Source organism: Scyliorhinus torazame, chromosome 7 (assembly GCF_047496885.1).
Source record: "Scyliorhinus torazame isolate Kashiwa2021f chromosome 7, sScyTor2.1, whole genome shotgun sequence".
In the NCBI taxonomy this organism is placed as follows: domain Eukaryota; kingdom Metazoa; phylum Chordata; class Chondrichthyes; order Carcharhiniformes; family Scyliorhinidae; genus Scyliorhinus; species Scyliorhinus torazame.
In genome coordinates this window covers 265,375,572-265,397,926 of record NC_092713.1, presented here as the reverse complement: position 1 = coordinate 265,397,926, position 22,355 = coordinate 265,375,572, and the positions used below count along the sequence as shown (strand labels likewise).

The window sequence follows — 22,355 nt, the reverse complement described above, 5'->3', positions numbered from 1 at the left end:
TTTTTGAAAGAGCTGAATAACATTTAGTAACCTCCTAATATTGAGTTCCGGCCTTTCATGAACTCGGCCTGATCTTTCCGGATGATCCGTGGGAGAATTCCCTCCAAGTGCCGCACCAACACTTTAGAGAATGATCTCAAATCTACATTCAGAACCGATATTAGCCTATAGGATGCGCACTCTTCAGGATTCTTGCCTGCCTTCAAAATGGAGGTAATATTCGCTTCTTAGAATGTCAGTGGCAGCTGACCTGCTTCGAATGAATGACGACACATGTCAATAAGGGGCTGGTTTAGCTCACTGGGCTAAATCGCTGGCTTTTAAAGCAGACCAAGGCAGGCCAGCAGCACGGTTCAATTCCCGTACCAGCCTCCCCGAACAGGCGCCGGAATGTGGCGACTAGGGGCTTTTCACAGTAACTTCATTGAAGCCTACTTGTGACAATAAGCGATTTTCATTTCATTTCATTTTTCATCAATTCCTTAAATTCCTTGTAAAATTCACAACCTATACCATCGAGCCCTAGGGCCTTACCAGGTTGGAGTTCCCCCTTGGCCAAAGCCGCTTAAAGTGCCCTTTAAGAGATAGGAGTATTCAGGACCTTGGAGATTGTTGGAAGATAAACCGAAGAGAAGAAGCACTCCATAAGTATCAATGCATCCCCAGACTGGCCCATTTTGTACAACTCAGCATAAAAAACCTTAAATGGTTCATTGATATCCGCTGTTTTCATCATTCTATTACCCTTAGAATCCAGCACTGAGGGAATAGCCATGGAACCGGCCTTCTTCCTGGTCAAAAAGACTACGCATCTACTTGACTTGTTCCCAAACTCAAATTACTTTTGTTTCACAAACTTCAAACTCCTTTCAGCTCACTGAGTCAGCAAGAAATCAAGTGCTCCATGAACTGTGTATATCTCCCTCAACAACTAGTGGTTAGGATTCCTACCATACGCCCTCTTTGCCTCGGCCAATTTAATTTCCAACCAACTGTTGCTCCAGTATTTTCCGCCTTTTGTTGGCTGTATATGAAATAACTAGCTCCCTACACACGAAATGGAGGGGTTTACATCCGAGAGGGAGTTGACTTAGTGAAAGAGCTCGAATTCCTTCCTAGAGTACATAGTAAAGGATTTATTTCTGAGCGAGGATGTGTCACATTGCCATGACCAGGATCGGGGGTTGGGGAAGATCCACAAGTAAAGTCAAGGAAAACTGCAACATGGTCAGAGAGCACAGGACTACCTATAGAGTAGGGGACCACCAAGTGTAAGATTTTCTTGGAATGAAGAAATAGTTAATTCTAATATGCCATTGATGAGGACAGAGAAAAGAGTGAATTCTTTATCCTTAGGATGTAGTGTTCTCCACACATCCAAATACCCCATCTCCTCACAAACCAAGTGGGAGGATATCTAGTTACTGGAAGTTTGTACACCAAGGGACAATTGATTTCCCCACCAACAAAAGAATTAGCCAACATCAGCTCTGCGAAATCCATGAAGACTTTAGTAACAAACTCAGCGGAATGATTTGGTGCACCATACACATTCATTCTGGCAACGCATATTCTCCATATAAAAGTTCCTTAACAATCATATATCCCATAGAATTACCTACAGTGCAGAAGGATGCCATTCAGCCCATCGAATCTACACCGACTTTCCGAAAGAGGACCATACCCAAACCTGCATATCTTTGTGACACCAAGGAGCAATTTTAGCATCTGCACATCTTTGGACTGTGGCAGGAAACTAGAGCACCCGGAGGAAACCCACGCAGACACGGGGCAAGCTCCACACAGACAGTTACCCAAAGCTGGAATTAAATCCAGGTCCCTGGTGCTGTGAGGCAGCAGTACTAACCACTGTGTCACCATGCCACCCTTGCCCTTTGCACAGTTCTTTACCTTGAAAGGAACATTTTTATTGACTACAATTTCTACACACCTACTACTGGTCGAAACTGAGGAAAAAAAACCTGCCCATCCAGTCTTACTTCAACGTCAAATGCTGTCTGTTATCTGCAACTAAGCAATGTCAACTTTCTCCTTTTTGAGGAAAGACAGGATCCATTTTTTCATAAATTTAGAGTGCCCAATTCATTTTTTCCAATTACAGGACAATTTAGCGTGTCCAATCCACCTAACCTGTACATCTTTGGGTTGTGGGGGACCCACGCAAACACGGGGAGAATGTGCAAACTCCACACGAACAGTGACCCAGAGCCGGGATCGAACCTGGGACCTCGGCGACATGAGGCAGCAGTGCTAACCACTGCGCCACCGTGCTGCCCTAGGATCCTCTTTTTAGTAGGATGATGTACTCCCTGCACATTCCAGGAGCCTCATTTTAAATTAGCTACTGCCATTGCTCAATCAACCAGAATAAATATAGGATAGGATTTTCACGTCATGTCTGGTTGTGCACCAAAACATACGTCCCCCATCTCCAATCATACCAGAGGCACCATAAACTGTATAAAATGTATTTTTCTCGGATTAGAGGCCTGCCTGCACCATTTCAGGATCCAGTCAATAATTCTGTAACCTCAACACGAAACAAAATACAAAGTACGAGCCAGATTATCGAATGTCTTTACAGAGTTGACGGATATCACCCTCAGTGCCACAGGATAAAGCAGGGCATAATTCATTCCAGAAGCCATGAGTCGTTTTCTAACTTAATTGAAGCATCTACACTTCTGGGTGCCACCGAGAAATGTTGGAAGAATGCGACCCTCGCCCCCTCATGGAGCCAAGTCCCACCATGCCTTGCCACCTCCAATACCTTCTAGCGATCCATGAAGTTATGAAAAGGAATAATTACAGGCCGGGGAAGTTGATTGTCCCTAGGCCTCAAAGACAGAATACGATGTGCCCTTTCTAACTTGATACACCCAGCTTAAGAAAGCGTGCCAGCCAGCTCTCAAACAACCTAATAGGGAGCTTCCCCTCCACTCCTGGCAAACAGACCACCAGGCCTTTTTCATCCAGCCTCGGTTCTCCAGATCCTTCAGGATTCCTGACATACCATGCAGCTGGTTTTCTCAGGATTGAATGCTGGCCTCAGCTGAGCAAGTAACATTTTCAACGTTCAGGAATCTTTCCTACCTTTCATCGAACCTTTTATTAATATTCTGTGCCAGTAAGCCGAGTTTGTCGCTTATAACTCGAATAATGTTCGCAGTAATGCCCTGCCGTGCCATCAAGAGCAGCGGGTCGAGAGCCCGCTCGAGGATCAAGCCGCCACATTGAGTATTTGGCTCTACCCCTGTAGCATCCGACTGCCCCCTTTTATCGACAACTTCTTAGGATTACTTGGCATTTTGTATCCAATGCTCAGCCAAAAATCTTCAAGGGACATACTCTTGAGTATTCACTCCTGGATTAGGTAAGTATGTGCCACGTAAACAAAATAAAAGGATTAAAAGATGAGTAGCTCCAGAGCCTGCGGAAATGCTGATATTCCTGTGCCAGCATCACGTGTGTCCCCCCCCAACATAATGTAAATTTAACACTTACTGCTTTTATTCATTTTAACTGCAGTAAGTGGCATCATAGCAGAGTGCAATGTGTTATGTTTATATGAAATTAAATGAAATTAAAATCGCTTATTGTCACAAGTAGTCTTCAATGAAGCTACTGCGAAAAGCCCCTAGTCGCCACATTCTGGGGTCTGTTCGGGGAGGCTGGTACGGGAATTGAACCATGCTGCTGGCCTGCCTTGGTCTGCTTTAAAAGCCAGCGATTTAGCCCAGCGAGCTAAGGTATGGATGTATGTTAAATATGCACAAATTTTTGAATTTAGGTAAGCATTAGATATTTACTATTTTTAACTAATGACTATGATAATATTTTATACTGGAAGTGAAGCCGAAGACAAATTTTGACTTTAGGCTCTATTGCATTCCATGTTATGCAATGCCATTCAATTTCTTCTCATCCAAGGTGCTGGTTGCTCTACATTTTCTCCTTCGTAGGAACATACCAGGGTTTGGGGGGGGGGGGGGGGGGGGTTCGCCTCTCCCCGCCCCCCTCCCATTGCCACCATGTTGTGTTTCTCAGCTACGGGAGGTGGCCTGCCATTGGCTGGTGGCCTGATCTTCCAATCCCACTGCTGCCAATGGGATTTCCCTTTGAATCTGTTCCCTGCTGCTAGAAAACCCGTGGCAGGGATCGCCATTGGTGGGACTGGAAGATCTTCCTGGTGGGAATGACTGGAAAATCCCTCTCCCTTCTCCTCCCTCCCTTTTTACTGTGCCTGCACTATCTCTTCCTTGAAGGTCGCCCTTTGTTCAATCATTGTTTTTCCTGCCAACATCAGTTTATTTGGCCTGGATATATTCTTATCCCATCAGGTTGGCTTTCCCCCAGTTGGTTCTCCCCCAATTAATTATTCTTACTCTAGATTGTTCTTTGTCCTTTTGTATAGCCAACCTAAGCCATATGATAGGATGATCACAGTTCCCCATAATGTTCTCCTATTGACACCTGATCCTCTTGATCCAGCTCATATCCCAAGAGATAGGTCTAACAGTGCCTCCTTCCTTGTCGGACTGGAAACGTACTGGTGTAGAACATTTTCCTGAACACACTCTAAGAACTCTTGCCCCTCTATGCCCTTGACACTACTTCAATCCCAGTCTATATTGAAATAATTAGAGTTTCCCAATATAACCACTATATTTCTTACATCTCCTTGTAATTTCCTTGTAAATCTTTACCTATACACCCTTTCCACTAGTTAGTGGCCTGTAGACCACACCGAAAAACGTACATTGCACCATGTATTGAAAAGGGGTATGGTTAGACACTGGCTTTTGGGACTTGAGTTCTAATCCAGTCCATATTAATAGGATGAAATTCTCAACAGACTGTTAAGGTGTAACATAAACCTAGGGCAACACGGTGGCGCAGTGGGTTAGCCCTGCTGCCTCACGGCGCCGAGGTCCCAGGTTCGATCCCGACTCTGGGTCACTGTCTGTGTGGAGTTTGCACATTATCCCCGTGTTTGCGTGGGTTTCGCCCCCACAACCCAAAAATGTGCCGGATGGGTCAATTGGCCATGCTAAATTGCCCCTTAATTGGAAAAAAAATCATTGGGTCCTCTAAATTTAAAAAAAAGTTGTAACATAAACCCTAAACCATTTCTACTTCAGTACCTACTTCATATTACTTCGAAGATATGCCACAGAATGGTTAATATGAGAAAGGAAAAAATGTTTGAAACTGAGATATGTTGTTATGGTAGTGTAACAGGAGCTGTTAGCACTCCCAATGGCTGTGCTGTAGTTGCCCTGGGGTCAGCGTTATATAAATTTGGAGGAATTAATTTCTCAGTTCTGGTGGCCTTCAACTTGAGCGGCGTAACATTTTTAAAATAAAGGCACTTATTAAAAAAGATCCTATGTTGAAATACCCCTTCCTGAGTACATCACCGGCATTTGGCAACACTGCCAGTGACGTTAATTGGCTGCTATTGACCCAGTTAGTGTGTGCTTTGCAAATGTAATTAACTTGTTCCGAAGTAAAATAAAGAATTCTGGAAAGCAGAAATTGCAGGACATACTCAGCAGCTTTGGAAAGGTGTGCAAGATCTGCTTTCTGTGTTTGGGGCCTTGGATGCAGACCTTGGATTAGAACATAGAACATACAGAGCAGAAGGAGGCCATTCGGCCCATCGAGTCTGCACTGATCCACTTAAGCCCTCACTTCCACCCTATCCCCGTAACCCAATAATCCCTCCTAACCTTTTTGGACACTAAGGGCAATTTAGCATGGCCAATCCACCTAACCCGCACATCTTTGGACTGTGGGAGGAAACCGGAGCACCCGGAGGAAACCCACGCAGACACTGGGAGAACATGCAGACTCCACACAGACGGTGACCCAGCGGGGAATCGAACCTGGGACCCTGGCGCTGTGAAGCCACAGTGCTAGCCACTTGTGCTGCCGTCTGAGAAATGAGGAAGTTAAAGGACTTGCTTGTAAAGATGCCATAGGAAGGGGGCGGTATCATTGGGGTGACTAAAGAGTGCTCCAGAATGTTGTGGAGGGGACAGTCCCTTCGGAATGCTGAAAGGAGAGGGGAGGGAAAGGTGTGTTTGGTGATGGCAAAACTGCAGCAGCCAATTTGCACACTGTAGGAATCCTGCAATAACAACAGGAAAATTGAGCTGATAATCCGATCTTAGTGATCGTGTTTGAGGTTCAAATAGTAGCCAGGATGTGAAAGAGCACACTCCTGCTCTCCTTGAGATAATACCGTAGAATCTTCGACATTTTCCTCAGGGGATTGATTTAATAACTCATCCAAAAGAATTCCTTAATACTGCACTCTTAATACACTGAGAGTCATTGTAGATTTTGTAGGGTCTTGAACCCACAACCTGTGACTGACAACTGTGAGTGCTACCACTGAGCAATAGCTGAGAAAAAAATAACAAAATGAAAGTTATATTCCATTCTCCCAATTTCTCGGTCTCTGTTGTGTATGTTCTGATTGTCTTCAGTATCAGCGTTCCGATAAATCCTTTTTCTCCAACTGAGGATTCTATTCCATGGTGGCCGGGTCGGATTTACCATGACACACATCGTGCCATGGCACAGGGCCCCCAAATGACGGGGAGCCCCCAAAATGAATGAGTTTCTACCCTCTATGATTGAATCCCACGTGAAGATAATCTGTGCTTTGAATGTCATATAAACAATAACTTGTATCGCAACGGTGGAGAAATAATATCAGCAAAGCAGTTCAACCACATGAAATTCTCAGTTCTGAGACCCATAAACCCTTCCAAAGTGTTCAGTAGAATTGTTGCTTCAGAGATCATCCGACACCTTGCGTTTAACGGCTGATTCATTGTCACCTAGAATTCTGATTGAGAAACCAAAGCCCACAGTGCAGGACTCCAGGGAGCGGAGAGGACTCCCTTCAGTCACCCTAATGGCTGCCGGCAGCAGGAAACTCTCATTCGCAGAGCTGCCCTGAGTTCAAGGAAATCGTAGCCAACCCCTGGCTCGCTTGCCTCCGAATTCAGGTGCGCGGCGTTCTGACCCTCACTCACCATGAACCCAGGTGTGAACTTTGGTCATTTAACTGACATAACTACATTAAAAAAATACAAAAAACTACATTTGCTAACTGCAAAGGGGACCTCCTGAACCTTTCACTGCTCTGGTCTCTTAAAACTCATTTGTTTGTTTCTCAACTGCAATCATCAATTTGCTGAGCGACTTTAATCAGCCCAATGATAAAAATTGAAAACACAACTAATGTTTTTGTTGTCAGCTTTGGGTTTTTGCTTCTCTTTCTGTTTTTGGTGGACTTCAAATATCCAGGTAACTTTTCAGCAAAATGAACGTAATGTTTCAATGTAACTTACAATTTGGTACTTAAGAAGGGATTTATATTCCATGTTTACATTGTTATAAAATTGTCATTTTGAATGATGGTTCTGCTCGAGGAGGATTTTTATTGGTTTAAAAAAAATATTTTTTCATTGATTTTCATTTGCATTTATAACAAAGCAGAAAAGGTAAGAACACACAGGAAAAATATACATAAATATGAGGCATATTAGCGGTGAACTCCGAGTGGTCAGCTATATCAGCCGCATTGTTAACTATATACGTGTTGCCCCATGGTATTAGAACACACCAGCGGTGTGCTTGAGGCTATGAGGCGTTACCTGTTAATTGGCTTGGCAGCATCAATGGGTTATCCTCCACCCTCGGTACCCTTTGGGCCCTCTGTACTTGCTTTTCCCTGGCCTCTAGATGTTAAGGAAGAACAGTGAAAAGTACAGCACAAGAACAGGCCCTTCGGCCCTCATGCCGATCATGATGCCCTAACTTGAAAAAAACCTTCTGCCCTTACTCAGTCTGTATCCCTCAATTTCATGTATCCATCCAGATGCCTCTTAAATGTTGCTAATGTGCCTGCTTCCACCACATCCTCTGGCAGCGCATTCCTGTGAATGGTATTGTACATAGTTAGCAATGTGACCTCCAACCAGCTGATGGCGTCAGACAACGGTCATGTGATGTGAGAAACTCGGCAGTTGGTTATAAGGTGTACAACAGGGCAGATGCAGAACTCAAATAATAACCTAGTCCCTATAGTATTTTGTTTGTTATCTTTCCACATGTTTATCGATAAATCATCGTTCTAGTTAAGTCACCAGATATTCTGTGCACATCATTGCAATGGCAGGGTCACAGAACACAACAGCACCCACCACTCTCTGCGTGAAAAGCTTACCCCGCACATCTCCCTTAAACTTTCCCCCTCTCACCTTGAATCTGTGCCCCCTTGTAATAGACACTTCTGGGCAGCATGGTGGTGCAGTGGTTAGTATTGCTGCCTCGCGCACCGAGGTCCCATGTTTGATCCCGGCTCTAGGTCACTGTCTGTGTGGAGTTTGCACATTCTCTCCGTGTTTGTGTGGGTTTCGTCCCCACAACCCAAAGATGTGTAGGGTAGGTGGATTGGTCATACTAAATTGCCCCTTAATTGGGAAAAAATGAATTGGGTACTCTTAAATGTATTTCTAAAAATGTAATTGACACTTCCACCGAGGAAAAAGCCTCTGACTGTTCAACCTGTCTATGACTGTCATAATTTTGTAGACTCCCCTCAGCCTCCACCTTTCCAGAGAAAACAAATATTATTTTTGCTGCCAGCCCCTCTCCCTTCCCGCCCCCCCCCCCCAACTCTTTCTTTTCCCCTGTCTGGTTCAGTCTCCCTTCCCAATGCCCCCCGCTAGTTATTTGCTGGTCATGAACAGGTCCTCGAAGAGGCTGGTGAATTGCTTCCATGTATCATGGAAGCCTTCTTCCGATCTTCAGATGGCAAATTTAATTTTTTTCCAATTTGAGGAATTCCGTTCAGTCGGACAGCCAGTCTGCAGCCTTGGGTGGCACTGCTGATCTCCAGCTGAGCAGGAGTCTCCAGCGGGCGATCAGGGAGGCAAAGGCTAGGGCATCTGCCCCTCTCCCCTTATGCTGATCCGACACCCCGAAGCCCACCACTATCGGGCAAGCTCCACCCTCACACCCACAACCCTGGGTATGGCTTCAAAAAAGACGATCCAGTACCCGACAGGTTTGGGGCAGACCTAGAACAAATGTGTGTTTTTCGCCCGGCTTCTCTGGCACTGTTCACCTTGGGCCTCCATCACCAGAAAGAATCCGCTCATGAGTGATCTGGTCAAGTGTGCCCTGTGAACTACCTTTAGCTGCATTAGGCTGTCCTGTGCCTGAGGCAGTGGTGTCTGCCCAATGCAGTGCTTCGATCCAGAGTCCTTTCCTCCCAGCGCCACCTCCCAATTTTCCCGTGACTCGTCTAGTGGGGCCCTTACCTCCTTTAGCATTCTTCTGTATATGTCAGCGCACTTACTGTCCTCTAATTGGCTCGTAGGCTGGCAGTCTGTCAAGTAGAGTGTGTCCGGGTGGCTGGGGGAGCGTTGCTGTCTCCTTATAGAATCATAGTGCTGAAGGAGGCCATTCGGCCCATCGAGTCTGCACCAGCCCTTGGAAAGAACACCCTACCCAAGCCCACACCTCCACCCTATCCCCGTAACCCAGTAACCTTTTTTGGACACTAAGGACAATTTGGCACTGCCAATCCACCTAACCCGCACATCTTTGGACTGTGGGAGAAAACCAGAGGAAACCTACGCACACACGGGGAGAACGTGCAGATTCCGCACAGACAGTGACCCAAGCCGGGAATTGAACCTGGGACCCTAGAGCTGTGAAGCAACTGTGCTAACCACTAGGCTACTGTGCTTCCTTGCGGAGGAAGTTCCTCAGTTGTAGGTATCTGCGCTCATTCCTTTCAGGAGCTGGAGCTTTTCTGGTAGTTCCCCCAGGATCGCAACTCTACTGTCTACGCACAGGTCCCTTACTGTCAGTGCCTCTTCGTCCAGTCTCCACATTTTGAAGGAGGCATCTGTTATTGCCGGGATGAATTGATGTTTTGTTCAGATGGGAGCCGTAGCGGACGGACATTGCACCAAGATTGAAATGGTCCCCGAGTTGGTTTCAGGTCCTTAGCGTGGCCACCATCACCGGGCTGTTCGAGTATTTGGCTGGGTGGAATGGGTATGGGGCCGTGGTCAATGCTCCGAGGGATGTCTCCATACAGGAGATCGCCTCCAATCGCACCCGTTCCGCCTTCAGCTTTCCCACCCACCCCCCTATTCCTTCTGCGTTAGCCGCCCAGTGGTAGAAAAGGAGGTACGGCAGAGCTGAGCCCCTCATATTCCTCCTCCTTTGCAAGATGCTTTTACGGATCCTGGGGTTTTACCCGCCCGCACAAACGCTATTATTTATCTACCTTGGTGAGGAAGGTCTTGGAGATGAAGATCTAACCAATCTGAATAGGAAGCAGATTCTTGGCAGCACGTTCATTTTTAGTGTCTGCACTCTTCCCAGCAGAAAGAGCGGGAGCGAGTCCCATCTCCGCAGGTCTCTCTTTACTTCTTCCACGAGGCTCGACAGGTTCCATTTATAGATCCATGTCCAGTTGTGACCTATCTGGATCCCCAGGTATCGGAATTTGGTTTGGGTCAGCTTAAACGGCAGCTTCCCCAGTTCTGATCTTCCCCCCGGTGGGTTCACGGGGAAGATTTTGCTCTTGCTCAGGTTATGTTTGTAACCGAGAAGGCTCCGAACTCCCTCAGCTGTTACATTATTCCTTCCATGCTGGTTAGGCGGTTTGAGACATGAGGTCAGGTGCATTGAGTGAGACTCTGTGCTCTCTGTTTCCCTGTTGTATGCCCTTCCACCCCTTTTATGCCCTGAGGGCAATAGCCAGTGGCTCGATTGCCAGGGCAAATAGCAGTGGGGACAATGGGCATCCCTGCCTCTTGGCTCTGTGCAGCCGGAAGTATTAAGAGCTGGTGGCGTTTGTCTGTACGTTCACCATGGAAGCCCCGGACAGTAGTTTCACCCACGAGGTGAACTCTGGTCCAAACCTAAACCATTCCAGTACCTCCATGAGGCACCTCCATTAACTCTGCCACGGCCTTCTTCTGGTGTCTACTCCCCGAGTTTGGTCATAATCACATTTATGTATTTTAAACCAGGGTTTTTAATATAATTATTGGCACAAATATGAAATATAGTATGTCACAATTTCTACATTCATCACAGGGAAGAGAAAGAAACCAACCAGTCTGATGTTGTACGTTATACTGGGAGGTGGGGGCGGGGGGGGGGGGGGGGGGGGGGGGGGGCAATGGATAATATGCAATATCAGATGTAAGCTGGAATCACCCTGTAAGCTGTGATGCCTGTAGCAAAATAGCCTGTTGTCCGTCATTGCCTTCGTTAACACATGAAGACTAGACACCTGGGCAAGTATAGTGCTTGAGCCTATAGTGTCATCTCGGCATCAATTTTCATATTCAAGAGATAAAGAGACAAAATTGAGAAAGAAATATTGGATGGTGGAAATCTGGGCCGGGATTCCGCAATGGCGGCCAAATGTTGATGCCGGCGTAAACAATGGAGTGTTTCACGCTGGCGTCAATGGGCCTCGTGGCCCAGCGATTCCGTGGCCCACAGGGGGCCAGCACGGTGCCGGAGTGCTCCACGCAGTGTCGGCGCCAATACGCGGCCCTGCACTCCTGGTCTCTGGTGTGCGCATGTGCGCGCCGGCCGGCCGCAGGGCCGCGCATGCGCTCGGCGGCCGCTTCCGCACCGGGCCGGCATGGAAGAAGGTAGGCACCCCCCAGGATCGCGCGTGCCCGCCGTTTGATGGCCCCCAATCGCGGGCCTGGACGTCATGGAGGTCCACCCCGGAGTCTGCTCCCCCCGACCCCCCCCCCCCCCCCCCCCCAACCAGGACGGCTGGTGGCGATTCTCTGGCATCGCGGACCGTCTCGGCATCAACTCCAATTCTCCAAGCCGGCGCGGGCTCGGAGAATTCCGGCCCTGATGTTCCATAGCTTGTCATGAGATAGTTTTTTTCTCTTCCTTCTCTCATTGTTGGTTATATTTTGGAATGCCAATACATCACAATCACTTTGTTTTGATGTTTGACCTGTTGCTGTGTATTATTCCATTCTAGAACTGTTTATATAAAAGTTGCACGTTGGCAATTTGTTTTCCTGATGCTGCATGACCTTTCATGACTGGTTAATTTATAGTTTTTACAAATCTTAGACTTCGGAAAACATTTCTGAATCAAAAGTGATCAATACATTTCTGACAGTATAGAAACAAATCTTTCTGGAACAGTAACAAAATAATATGAGTCATGCACCGGGAGAGGCAGGTCTACCCCTTTATAAGCATTGCTGCTGCTGACCAAGCACTTTTTGACTTTCGAAAAAGGCGGTAAGTAAATCCAAAGCTCAGAAAGTTTACTATCCATGTGGAAGGAAGCAATACTTACACTCCGTCTGAATTTCTTTTGCTAGGAGAGATGTTGTGTTTCATAACTACGTTAAAAGGCTTACGAAGAATTGGATTTTCAAAGCGTTCATCTTCACTACGATTGTAGCAAATTCCCTTTTCATGGCGCTTGAGACAGACTACAAACTGGCGAACAAATTTTACCTATTCTTTGATGTGAGAAAAGCACATTTTAAAAATATATTTACACAGTTGGACGTACTAGTATTTTTCTTGATTCTCTGTTGATTTGAGGGTGTGTGCCACACAAATCCTATGGTTTCCCGATGCAATACTGACTTCTGGGCAGTGGCTATAACCACTCTGAGCCAATCACAGACAGGTGTATTAAAGTTGTGTGTTGATAATTGGACTTCTGTCGCCCCTTTCCTCAAGGGGAGTTGTGGTGTGCGCCTTAGTTTCAGTTCTTCCCACAGGATTAGAATTCAGTTCAGTACAACTGAATCTAGCAAACACATAGGACGGGATTCAGAGCCAGATGCAACAGGTGAATTTGGGGAGAACCCAAATCGGAGTTGACGTCGGGCAAGTCACCCGACTCACTCGGCATGGCCCGATCTGGATCACGCCCTCACTGGATGTGATCCAGATAATATTTTAATGAGCAATTAGGCTCATTTAAATATCCGGATGCCACATTCTCCCAGTACCCGAGAGTCAACGCTGCGCCTGCGAGGTCTCATCGAACGCAGTTCCGCACTGGTTTCAGAAATGTGGACTAGGCATGATGACGCCTCAAGAGGTGTCGCAGGACATTCGAGCTCTAGGGTGGGGCCTTGGCACTCCTCCGGCACCCAGGCATCTTGATACATAAGAACATAAGAACTAGGAGCAGGAGTAGGCCATCTGGCCCCTCGACCCTGCTCCACCATTCAATGAGATCATGGCTGATCTTTTGTGGACTCAGCTCCACTTTCCGGCCCGAACACCATAACCCTTAATCCCTTTATTCTTCAAAAAACTATCTATCTTTATCTTAAAAACATTTAATGAAAGAGCCTCTACTGCTTCACTGGGCAAGGAATTCCATAGATTCACAACCCTTTGGGTGAAGAAGTTCCTCCTAAACTCAATCCTAAATCTACTTCCCCTTATTTTGAGGCTATGCCCCCTAGTTCTGCTTTCACCCGCCAGTGGAAACAACCTGCCTGCATCTATCCTATCTATTCCCTTCATAATCTTATATGTTTCTATAAGATCCCCCCTCATCCTTCTAAATTCCAATGAGTACAGTCCCAGTCTACTCAACCTCTCCTCGTAATCCAACCCCTTCAGCTCTGGGATTAACCTAGTGAATCTCCCTCTGCACACCCTCCAGTGCCAGTACGTCCTTTCTCAAGTAAGGAGACCAAAACTGAACAGAATACTCCAGGTGTGGCCTCACTAACACCTTATACAATTGCAGCAGAACCTCCCTCGTCTTAAACTCCATCCCTCTAGAAATGAAGGACAAAATTCCATTTGCTTTCTTAATCACCTGTTGCACCTGAAAACCAACTTTTGGCGACTCATGCACTAGCACACCCAGGTCTCTCTGCACAGCAGCATGTTTTAATATTTTATCATTTAAATAATAATCCCTTTTGCTGTTATTCCAACCAAAATGGATAACCTCACATTTGTCAACATTGTATTCCATCTGCAAGACCCTAGCCCATTCACTTAGCCTATCCAAATCCCCCTGCAGACTTCCAGTATCCTCTGCACTTTTTGCTTTACCACTTATCTTAGTGTCGTCTGCAAACTTGGACACATTGCCCTTGGTCCCCAACTCCAAATCATCTATGTAAATTGTGAACAGTTGTGGGCCCAACACTGATCCCTGAGGGACACCACTAGCTACTGATTGCCAACCAGAGAAACACCCATTAATCCCCACTCTTTGCTTTCTATTAATTAACCAATCCTCTATCCATGCTACTACTTTCCCCTTAATGCGATGCATCTTTATCTTATGCAACAACCTTTTGTGTGGCACCTTGTCAAAGGCTTTCTGGAAATCCAGAGATACCACATCCATTGGCTCCCCGTTATCTACCGCACTGTTAATGTCCTCAAAAAATTCCACTAAATTAGTTAGGCACGACCTGCCTTTTATGAACCCATGCTGCGTCTGTCCAATGGGACAATTTCCATCCAGATGCCTCGCTATTTCTTCCTTGATGATAGATTCCAGCATCTTCCCTACTACCGAAGTTAAGCTCACTGGCCTATAATTACCCGCTTTCTGCCTACCTCCTTTTTTAAACAGTGGTGTCACGTTTGCTAATTTCCAATCCGCCGGGACCACCCCAGAGTCTAGTGAATTTTGGTAAATTATCACGAGTACATTTGCAATTTCCCTAGCCATCTCTTTTAGCACTCTGGGATGTATTCCATCAGGTCCAGGAGACTTGTCTACCTTTAGCCCCATTAGCTTGCCCATCACTACCTCCTTGGTGATAACAATCCTCTCAAGGTCCTCACCTGTCATAGCCTCATTTCCATCAGTCACTGGCATGTTATTTGTGTCTTCCACTGTGAAGACCGACCCAAAACACCTGTTCAGTTCCTCAGCCATTTCCTCATCTCCCATTATTAAATCTCCCTTCTCATCCTCTAAAGGACCAATATTTACCTTAGCCACTCTTTTTTGTTTTATGTATTTGTAGAAACTTTTACTATCTGTTTTTATATTCTGAGCAAGTTTACTCTCATAATCTATCTTACTCTTCTTTATAGCTTTTTTAGTAGCTTTCTGTTGTCCCCTATAGATTTCCCAGTCCTCTAGCCTCCCACTAATCTTTGCTACTTTGTATGTTTTTTCTCCCTTATTTCCTTAGATATCCGCGGTCGATTTTCCCTCTTTTTACCGTCCTTCCTTTTTGTGGTATAAACCTTTGCTGAGCACTGTGAAAAATCACTTGGAAGGTTCTCCACTGTTCCTCAACTGTTTCACCATAAAGTATTTGCTCCCAGTCTACCTTAACTAGTTCTTCTCTCATCCCATTGTAATCTCCTTTGTTTAAGCACAAAACACTAGTGCTTGATTTTACCTTCTCACCCTCCATCTGTATTTTAAATTCCACCATATTGTGATCGCTCCTTCCGAGAGGATCCCTAACTATGAGATCCTGAATCAATCCTGTCTCATTACACAGGACCAGATCTAGGACCGCTTGTTCCCTCGTAGGTTCCATTACATACTGTTCTAGGAAACTATCGCGGATACATTCTATAAACTCCTCCTCAAGGCTGCCTTGACTGACCTGGTTAAACCAATCAACATGTAGATTAAAATCCCCCATGATAACTGCTGTACCATTTCTACATGCATCTGTTATTTCTTTGTTTATTGCCTGCCCCACCATAATGTTACTATTTGGTGGCCTATAGATTACTTCTATCAGTGACTTTTTCGCCTTACTATTCCTGATTTCGACCCAAATGGATTCAACCTTATCCTCCATAGCACCGATGTCATCCCTTACTGTTGCCCGGATGTCATCCTTAAATAACAGAGCTACACCACCTCCCTTACCATCCACTCTGTCCGTCCAAAAAGTTTGATACCCTCGGATATTTAACTCCCAGTCGTGACCATCCTTTAACCATGTTTCAGTAATGGCCACTAAATCATAGTCATTCACGATGATTTGCGCCATCAACTCATTTACCTTATTCCAAATACTATGAGCATTCAGGTAAAGTACACTTATGTTGGCTTTTTTACCTCTGTTCTTAATCTTAACACCTCGATCAGTAACCTCTCCTAAGTTATATTTCCTCTTAACCTTTCTCCTAATTTTCCTTGTCGTCGAACCCATATCTTCCTGTAACAACCTGCCGCGTCGCTTACCATTAATGTTTTCACTTCCCATTTTATTTCTTTTAGTATTCCTGGTCCTATTCACTGAGCTCCCCTCAGTCACTGTACCTTGTACTGTCGCCCTTTTTGATTTTTGACTATGGCTTCTCTGCCTTACACTTTCCCCTTACTGCCTTTTATTTCTCTCCCTGTTTTACTACTTTCCAACGTCCTGCATCGGTTCCCATCCCCCTGCCACATTAGTTTAAACTCTCCCCAACAGCTCTAGCAAACCCCCCCCTCCCCCCCAGGACATCGGTTCCAGTCCTGCCCAGGCGCAGACCGTCCGGTTTGTACTGGTCCCACCTCCCCCAGAACCGGTTCCAATGTCCCAGGAATTTGAATCCCTCCCTCTTGCACCATCTCTCGAGCCACGTATTCATCCTCTCTATCCTGACATTCCTACTCTGACTAGCTTGTGGCACTGGTAGCAATCCTGAGATTACTACCTTTGAGGTCCTACTTTTTAGTTTAACTCCTAGCTCCCTAAATTCAGCTTGTAGGACCTTGTCCCGTTTTTTACCTATATCGTTGGTGCCTATGTGCACCACGACAGCTGGCTGTTCACCCTCCCCCCCCCAGAATGTCCTGCAGCCGCTCCAAGACATCCTTGACCCTTGCACCAGGGAGGCAACATATCATCCTGGAGTCTTGATTGTGTCCGCAGAACCGCCTGTCTATTCCCCTTACAATTGAGTCCCCTATCACTATAGCCCTGCCATTCTTCTTCCTGCCCAGCTGCGCAGCAGAGCCAGCCACGGTGCCATGAACCTGGCTGCTGCTGCCTTCCCCTGGTGAGCCATCTCCCTCAACAGTATCCAAAGCGATATATCTGTTTTGCAGGGAGATGACCGCAGAGGACACCTGCACTGCCTTCCTACTCTTGCTCTGTCTTTTGGTCACCCATTTACTATCTCCCTCAGTACCTTTCACCTGCGGTGTGACCAACTCGCTAAACGTGCTATCCACGACGTCCTCAGCATCGCGGATGCTCCAAAGTGAATCCATCCACAGGTCCAGAGCCGTCAAGCGGTCTAACAGGAGCTGCAACTGGACACACTTCTTGCCGTGAAGGAGCCAGGGACAGTGGACGTGTCCCTGAGCTCCCACATCGCACACGAGGAGCATGATACAGGTCTGAGATCTCCTGCCATGTCTTAAACCTTTGGTTAACTTCAACAACTACAATTTCAACAAAAAAACAACAAAGAAAAAATAAATAAATATACCAATGAAAAGAAACAGAAAAACAGAAACACTACTTGCCAGTCACAAAAAGCACTTCCTCCCCACCCAGCTTCGAATTCCCACCTCGATTCAAATTCCCAAACTCACTCTTTGCTGTCTCACTCCTGGCTGTCTTCTCTCTGGCTCACTGGGAGATACAGACAGCCTGACACCCTGTCAGTGCCACCTGGGCACTGTCGGGTGCAGCAGCACCTCCAAGGTGCCAGAGTGCCAGAATGGCACTGCCAGGTATCGGGGCCTTGGGCCATGCCCGTGAAAGGGGGGATTAGGGGGTTTTGAGGGACAAAAATGGTTGTGGATGGGGGTGAAGGGGGTGTCCTGGAAGTGGGAGAGGGCCTCAAAGGCGGGTGTAGAAATTGAGACAGCTGTTAAAAATGGCACCCCGATCTGTAAGCGGCCGGTCATGCTGGCGAGCTCAGCTCCCCAGTTCAGGAAAACTGCCTAATTGTGGCCTCGATGGAGAGAAAACCCCAGAGGCCCAAAAAAGCAGCAAAGTGCTGCTGAATAGCAGGGTCAATCTCGGCATTGCAGCCGCTGAGAAACACCCAGCCAAACGCCCCCGAAACCGGACAGTGAAACTTGGCAGGTGAATCGCGCCCATAGACTGCCCAACATCTTCAAGCTGACCTCAATATAAGACCATCGTACATCAAAAAATAATAACATTGGAAGTGCAAGGTGATAGGTTGTGCCGAATATCTCCACTTTTTACCCTTCACTTGTTGAGTAAATATATGAAAAAGAGTGGAAACTCACGAAAACGTGAAGGGGAATACAAAGGAGGAAAACATATCATTTTTCTTCTATGATATCTGAGGGTAGGTACAATACAGCACAGGAACAGGCCCTTTGGCCCTCCAAGCCAGCACCGGTCATGATACCAACTGGCATATCCTCTTCTTGAAATTACTAATTTTTGTTTTACTGTTTTGTTTCCCAATGACTTGATTTGATCATATTACATATTATATTTTTATAGGGAAAGTCATTCACTCAATTTAGCTGAAGGCAATTTTCTATTTCAAATTTCTGAATTATTTTTCTTCCATTTTTTCTCCACTGTTAACTGATACTCTATTATTATAAAAATATATTAATTTATTTTAATATTTGATTAAAAACATTCTCATGGCAAATATACCCACTCCCGTTGACTACTTGACCATGTGGGTAAAACTTGGACGCAGCAATTTTAGAACTATCCTTCCAAATGCCACTACCATCTAGAAGGACAAGAGCAGCAGATACCGGGGAACCCCACCACCTGGAGGTTCTCCTCCGAGTCACTCACCACCCTGACTTGGAAATATATCGCCGTCCCTTCACTGCCTCTGGGGCAACATCCTGAATCCCTCCCTAACAGGACTGATGGTGTACCTACACCTCAAGGACTGCAGCAGTTCAAGAAGGCAGCTCACCATCACCTTCTGAAGGGCAACTCGGGATGGGCAATAAATGCTGGCCTAAACAGTGACGCCCACATCCCGTAAATAAATTTTTAAAAATTGAAAACAAGGCTGAGGAGGAAGCTTAATAGAGGCCTTTAAAGTTATGAAAGGTTGTCATCGGGTGGTTACAGTGAGAATATTTTTTTGTCTATTGGGAAGATTATAACTAGAGGTCATAAATATAAGATAGTCACCAAAGAATTCCAATAGGGAATTCAGAAGAAGCTTTACCTCAATTGTGGTAAGAATGTGGAACTTACTGCCACAAGGAATGGTGGAAGCAAGTAGTATGGATGAATTTAAGGAGAAGCTAGAAAAGCATATGATAGAGAAGAGGATAGAAGGTTCTGATGGTCGATTTGGATGAGGAAAGATTAGAGGAGGCTTGAGAGGAGAATAAACACCAGTATGGACTAATTACACCAAATGACCTGTTGTGGCGCAGCACATCCAACATAATCCTATCTAATTTGTTCAGTGATTAACTGATATATTTCTTTTCTGTTTTTGAGCCGATTATTCTGCATTAACCTGCGTTATTGTGGTAATTGACTTATTTTTAAAATATCACCAGTCCAGCAGTTTTGATTTTGCTTGGCCCATATTCAGAATTAGCACATTTTAAAATTAAGCAACTCTTTCTTTTGAATCTCTAAATAATGGCAAGAAGTGTTATTCTGGTCTCATTATGCCCGTGTACAGCAGGAACAGGTTTCATGATAATTGATTCACTTAATAAAAGAAGGGTAATACACACATTGACTTCAGAAATGTTTTGTGGTGGCAATAGGCGGTGGTCTAATATATCAGATGGAGGGGCAGGGTGGGTGTGAGAATGGCAAGCTCTCCAGATATGATGATCTAATCTCAGTTCATTTATTTTCATTTGGATAGGTGGTTGAACAGTTGTTCTTGGCAATTTACACAGTGGAGTTCTTAGCCAAACTTTATGTCGACCCAATCAAATATTGGAAGATTGGTTTCAATGTGTTTGACTTCATCGTTCTCAGCCTATCCTTTATCCACCGCTTCCTTCCTCCGAGTTATAAGCGCTCATTGTACTGGTTTCATGTCGTCCGGCCCCTTAGAACGCTCAGGACCGTTTCGTTTATACGTGGCTTGCAGGTAAATTGTGCTGGGTGCATTGTGAAGAACATGAATTAGCATTTGCATTATTTGAGCAGATAAATGAAGAATGAGATGTGGCATTTTTCATGTAAATCAAAATTCAAGACATGCTTATTACTTAAAATTTTTGCCAGGTCCTTTTGGAATATATTCCCTTTTCCTTTCTGCTCCATAGGTCCTGTCTACTGCCTTGGTGAGTACGCTGAAGAGTGTTTGCTTTGTCCTGTTCCTCCTCTTCTTGCTGATGACTGTTTTTGCACTGATCGGATATTATTTCTACGGAAGGCAAGATAATGGTGATTTCAAAAACTGGGGCAACCTCAGATCTGCGTTCTTCACACTCTTCAGTTTAGTAACGGTAAACATCCTTTGTCTTTTGGTAGTATGGAACTTGACCATTGTTGAAAAAAGAGTCACGCTGTCGAAGCATTTCATCTTGCAGTCATCAGAGTAGCTCGCAAGATTACCAATTCTTGCTAATCTGCCCTGATGAGTGCAAGATGAGAAGCTTCAACAGCATGCCTCATTTTTTCTCAGCCATAATCTTTTAAAAAATATATTTTTATTAAAGTATTTGCAAATTTTTATAACAATAACAAAAACAATAACAATGACATTGACATGGTAAAATAAACATTCCCCACCCGACCCAATCTTCACGCTCCACAACCATTGAACACCTATCCCCCCCCCCCCCCCCCACCCTTTGGAATACTACTTATGCTGACATTTTAATTTTCCCCAAGAAATTCGACGAACGGCTGCCACCTCCGAGAGAACCCCACATTGACCATCTTAAGGCAAACTTTATTTTCTCCAGACTGAGAAACCCAGCCGTGTCACTAACCCAGGTCTCTACACTCGGGGGCTTCAAGTCCCTCCACATTAATAAGATCCGTCTCCGGGCTACCATGGAGGCAAAGGCCAGGACGTCGGCCTCTTTCACTCCCTGAACTCCCGGATCTTCTGACACTGCAAAGATCGCTACCTCTGGACTCGGCGCCACCCGGGCTCCTAGCACCGTGGATATTGCCTTCGCAAACCCCTGCCAAAACCCTCTGAGCTTCGGGCATGCCCAGAACATGTGGACATGGTTTGCTGGGGTTCCCGCCACCTCATACATCTATCTTTTACCCCGAAAAACTTGCTCATCCTCACCGCCGTCATATGTGCCCGGTGGACCACCTTAAATTGTATTTGGCTAAGCCTGGCACATGAAGAGGAGGAATTGACCCTGCTTAGGGCATCCGCCCATAGACCTGCCTCTAACTCTCCACCTAGCTCGTCCTCCAACTTGCCCTTGAGCTCCTCCTCCGGGGTTTCCTCTGCCTCCAACAGCTCCTGGTAGATATCCAACACTTTTCCCTCCCCCACCCAGGTACCGGACACTACTCTATCCTGTTTCCCCCGTGGCGGCAGCAGTGGAAAGGCCGGCACCTGTTTTCTCAGGCAGTCTCGCTCTTGCAAATATCTAAAACCATTCCCTGGCGGCAGTTTAAATTTATCCTCCAGCGCCTTTAAGCTGGGAAAGCTCCCATCTATAAATAGATCCCCCATCCTTCTAATTCCTGCCCTCTGCCAGCTCTGGAACCCGCCGTCCAGCCTGCCCGGTGAAAACCTGTGGTTGTTGCAAATCGGGGTCCAGACCGACGCATCTTCCACATTCTTATACCTCCTCCATTGCCCCCAGATCCTCAGAGCTGCCACTACCACCGGATTTGTGGAGTACCGGGCCGGCGAGAATGGCAGAGGTGCTGCTACCAATGCCCCCAGACTGGTGCCTTTACAAGAAGCCACCTCCAACCGCTCCCATGCCGACCCCTCCCCCATTACCCACTTCCGAATCATGGCGATGTTAGCCGCCCAGTAATAGTTGCAGAAGTTCAGCAGCGCCAACGCACCCTCCCCAAATATGCCCCAACCACATTCTCTTCACTCGCGGGGTTTTATTCGCCGACACAAAGCCCGAGATAATCTTGTTCACCCGCTTGAAAAAGGCCTTAGGGATGAAGATGGGGAGGCACTGAAAGACAAACAGAAATCTGGGGAGGACCGTCATTTTCATGGTCTGAACACTCCCCGCCAGTGACAACGGGAGTGTGTCCCATCTCTTAAAGTCCCCTTCCATTTGCTCTACCAACCGGGATAGATTAAGCTTATGCAGTGCCTCCCATTTCTGAGCCACCTGGATTCCCAGATAGCGAAAGCTCTTACCTATCATTCTAAGCGGCAGCTCCACCAGTCTCTCCTCCTGC

The 22,355-nt window shown here is 46.1% G+C and overlaps 1 protein-coding gene across 4 annotated transcripts in view; it reads left to right on the top strand.

Moving 5' to 3' along the window:
• The window catches only part of LOC140427007 (cation channel sperm-associated protein 3-like), a 73,281-nt gene that overhangs the window by 16,773 nt on the left and 34,153 nt on the right, over nt 1–22,355 (top strand). Inside the window, exons 1-4 of one of the 4 annotated variants that reach the window (XM_072512387.1) lie at nt 12,161–12,351; nt 12,435–12,585; nt 19,867–20,097; nt 20,276–20,293. In XM_072512387.1, coding sequence (XP_072368488.1) covers nt 12,272–12,351; nt 12,435–12,585; nt 19,867–20,097; nt 20,276–20,293 — 480 coding nt within the window. In that variant the 5' untranslated portion in view covers nt 12,161–12,271. Of the gene's footprint in view, nt 1–12,160; nt 12,352–12,434; nt 12,586–19,866; nt 20,098–20,275; nt 20,459–22,355 lie in introns of those variants that run through there. The other 3 variants (XM_072512385.1, XM_072512388.1, XM_072512386.1) reach the window with 3 other exon arrangements.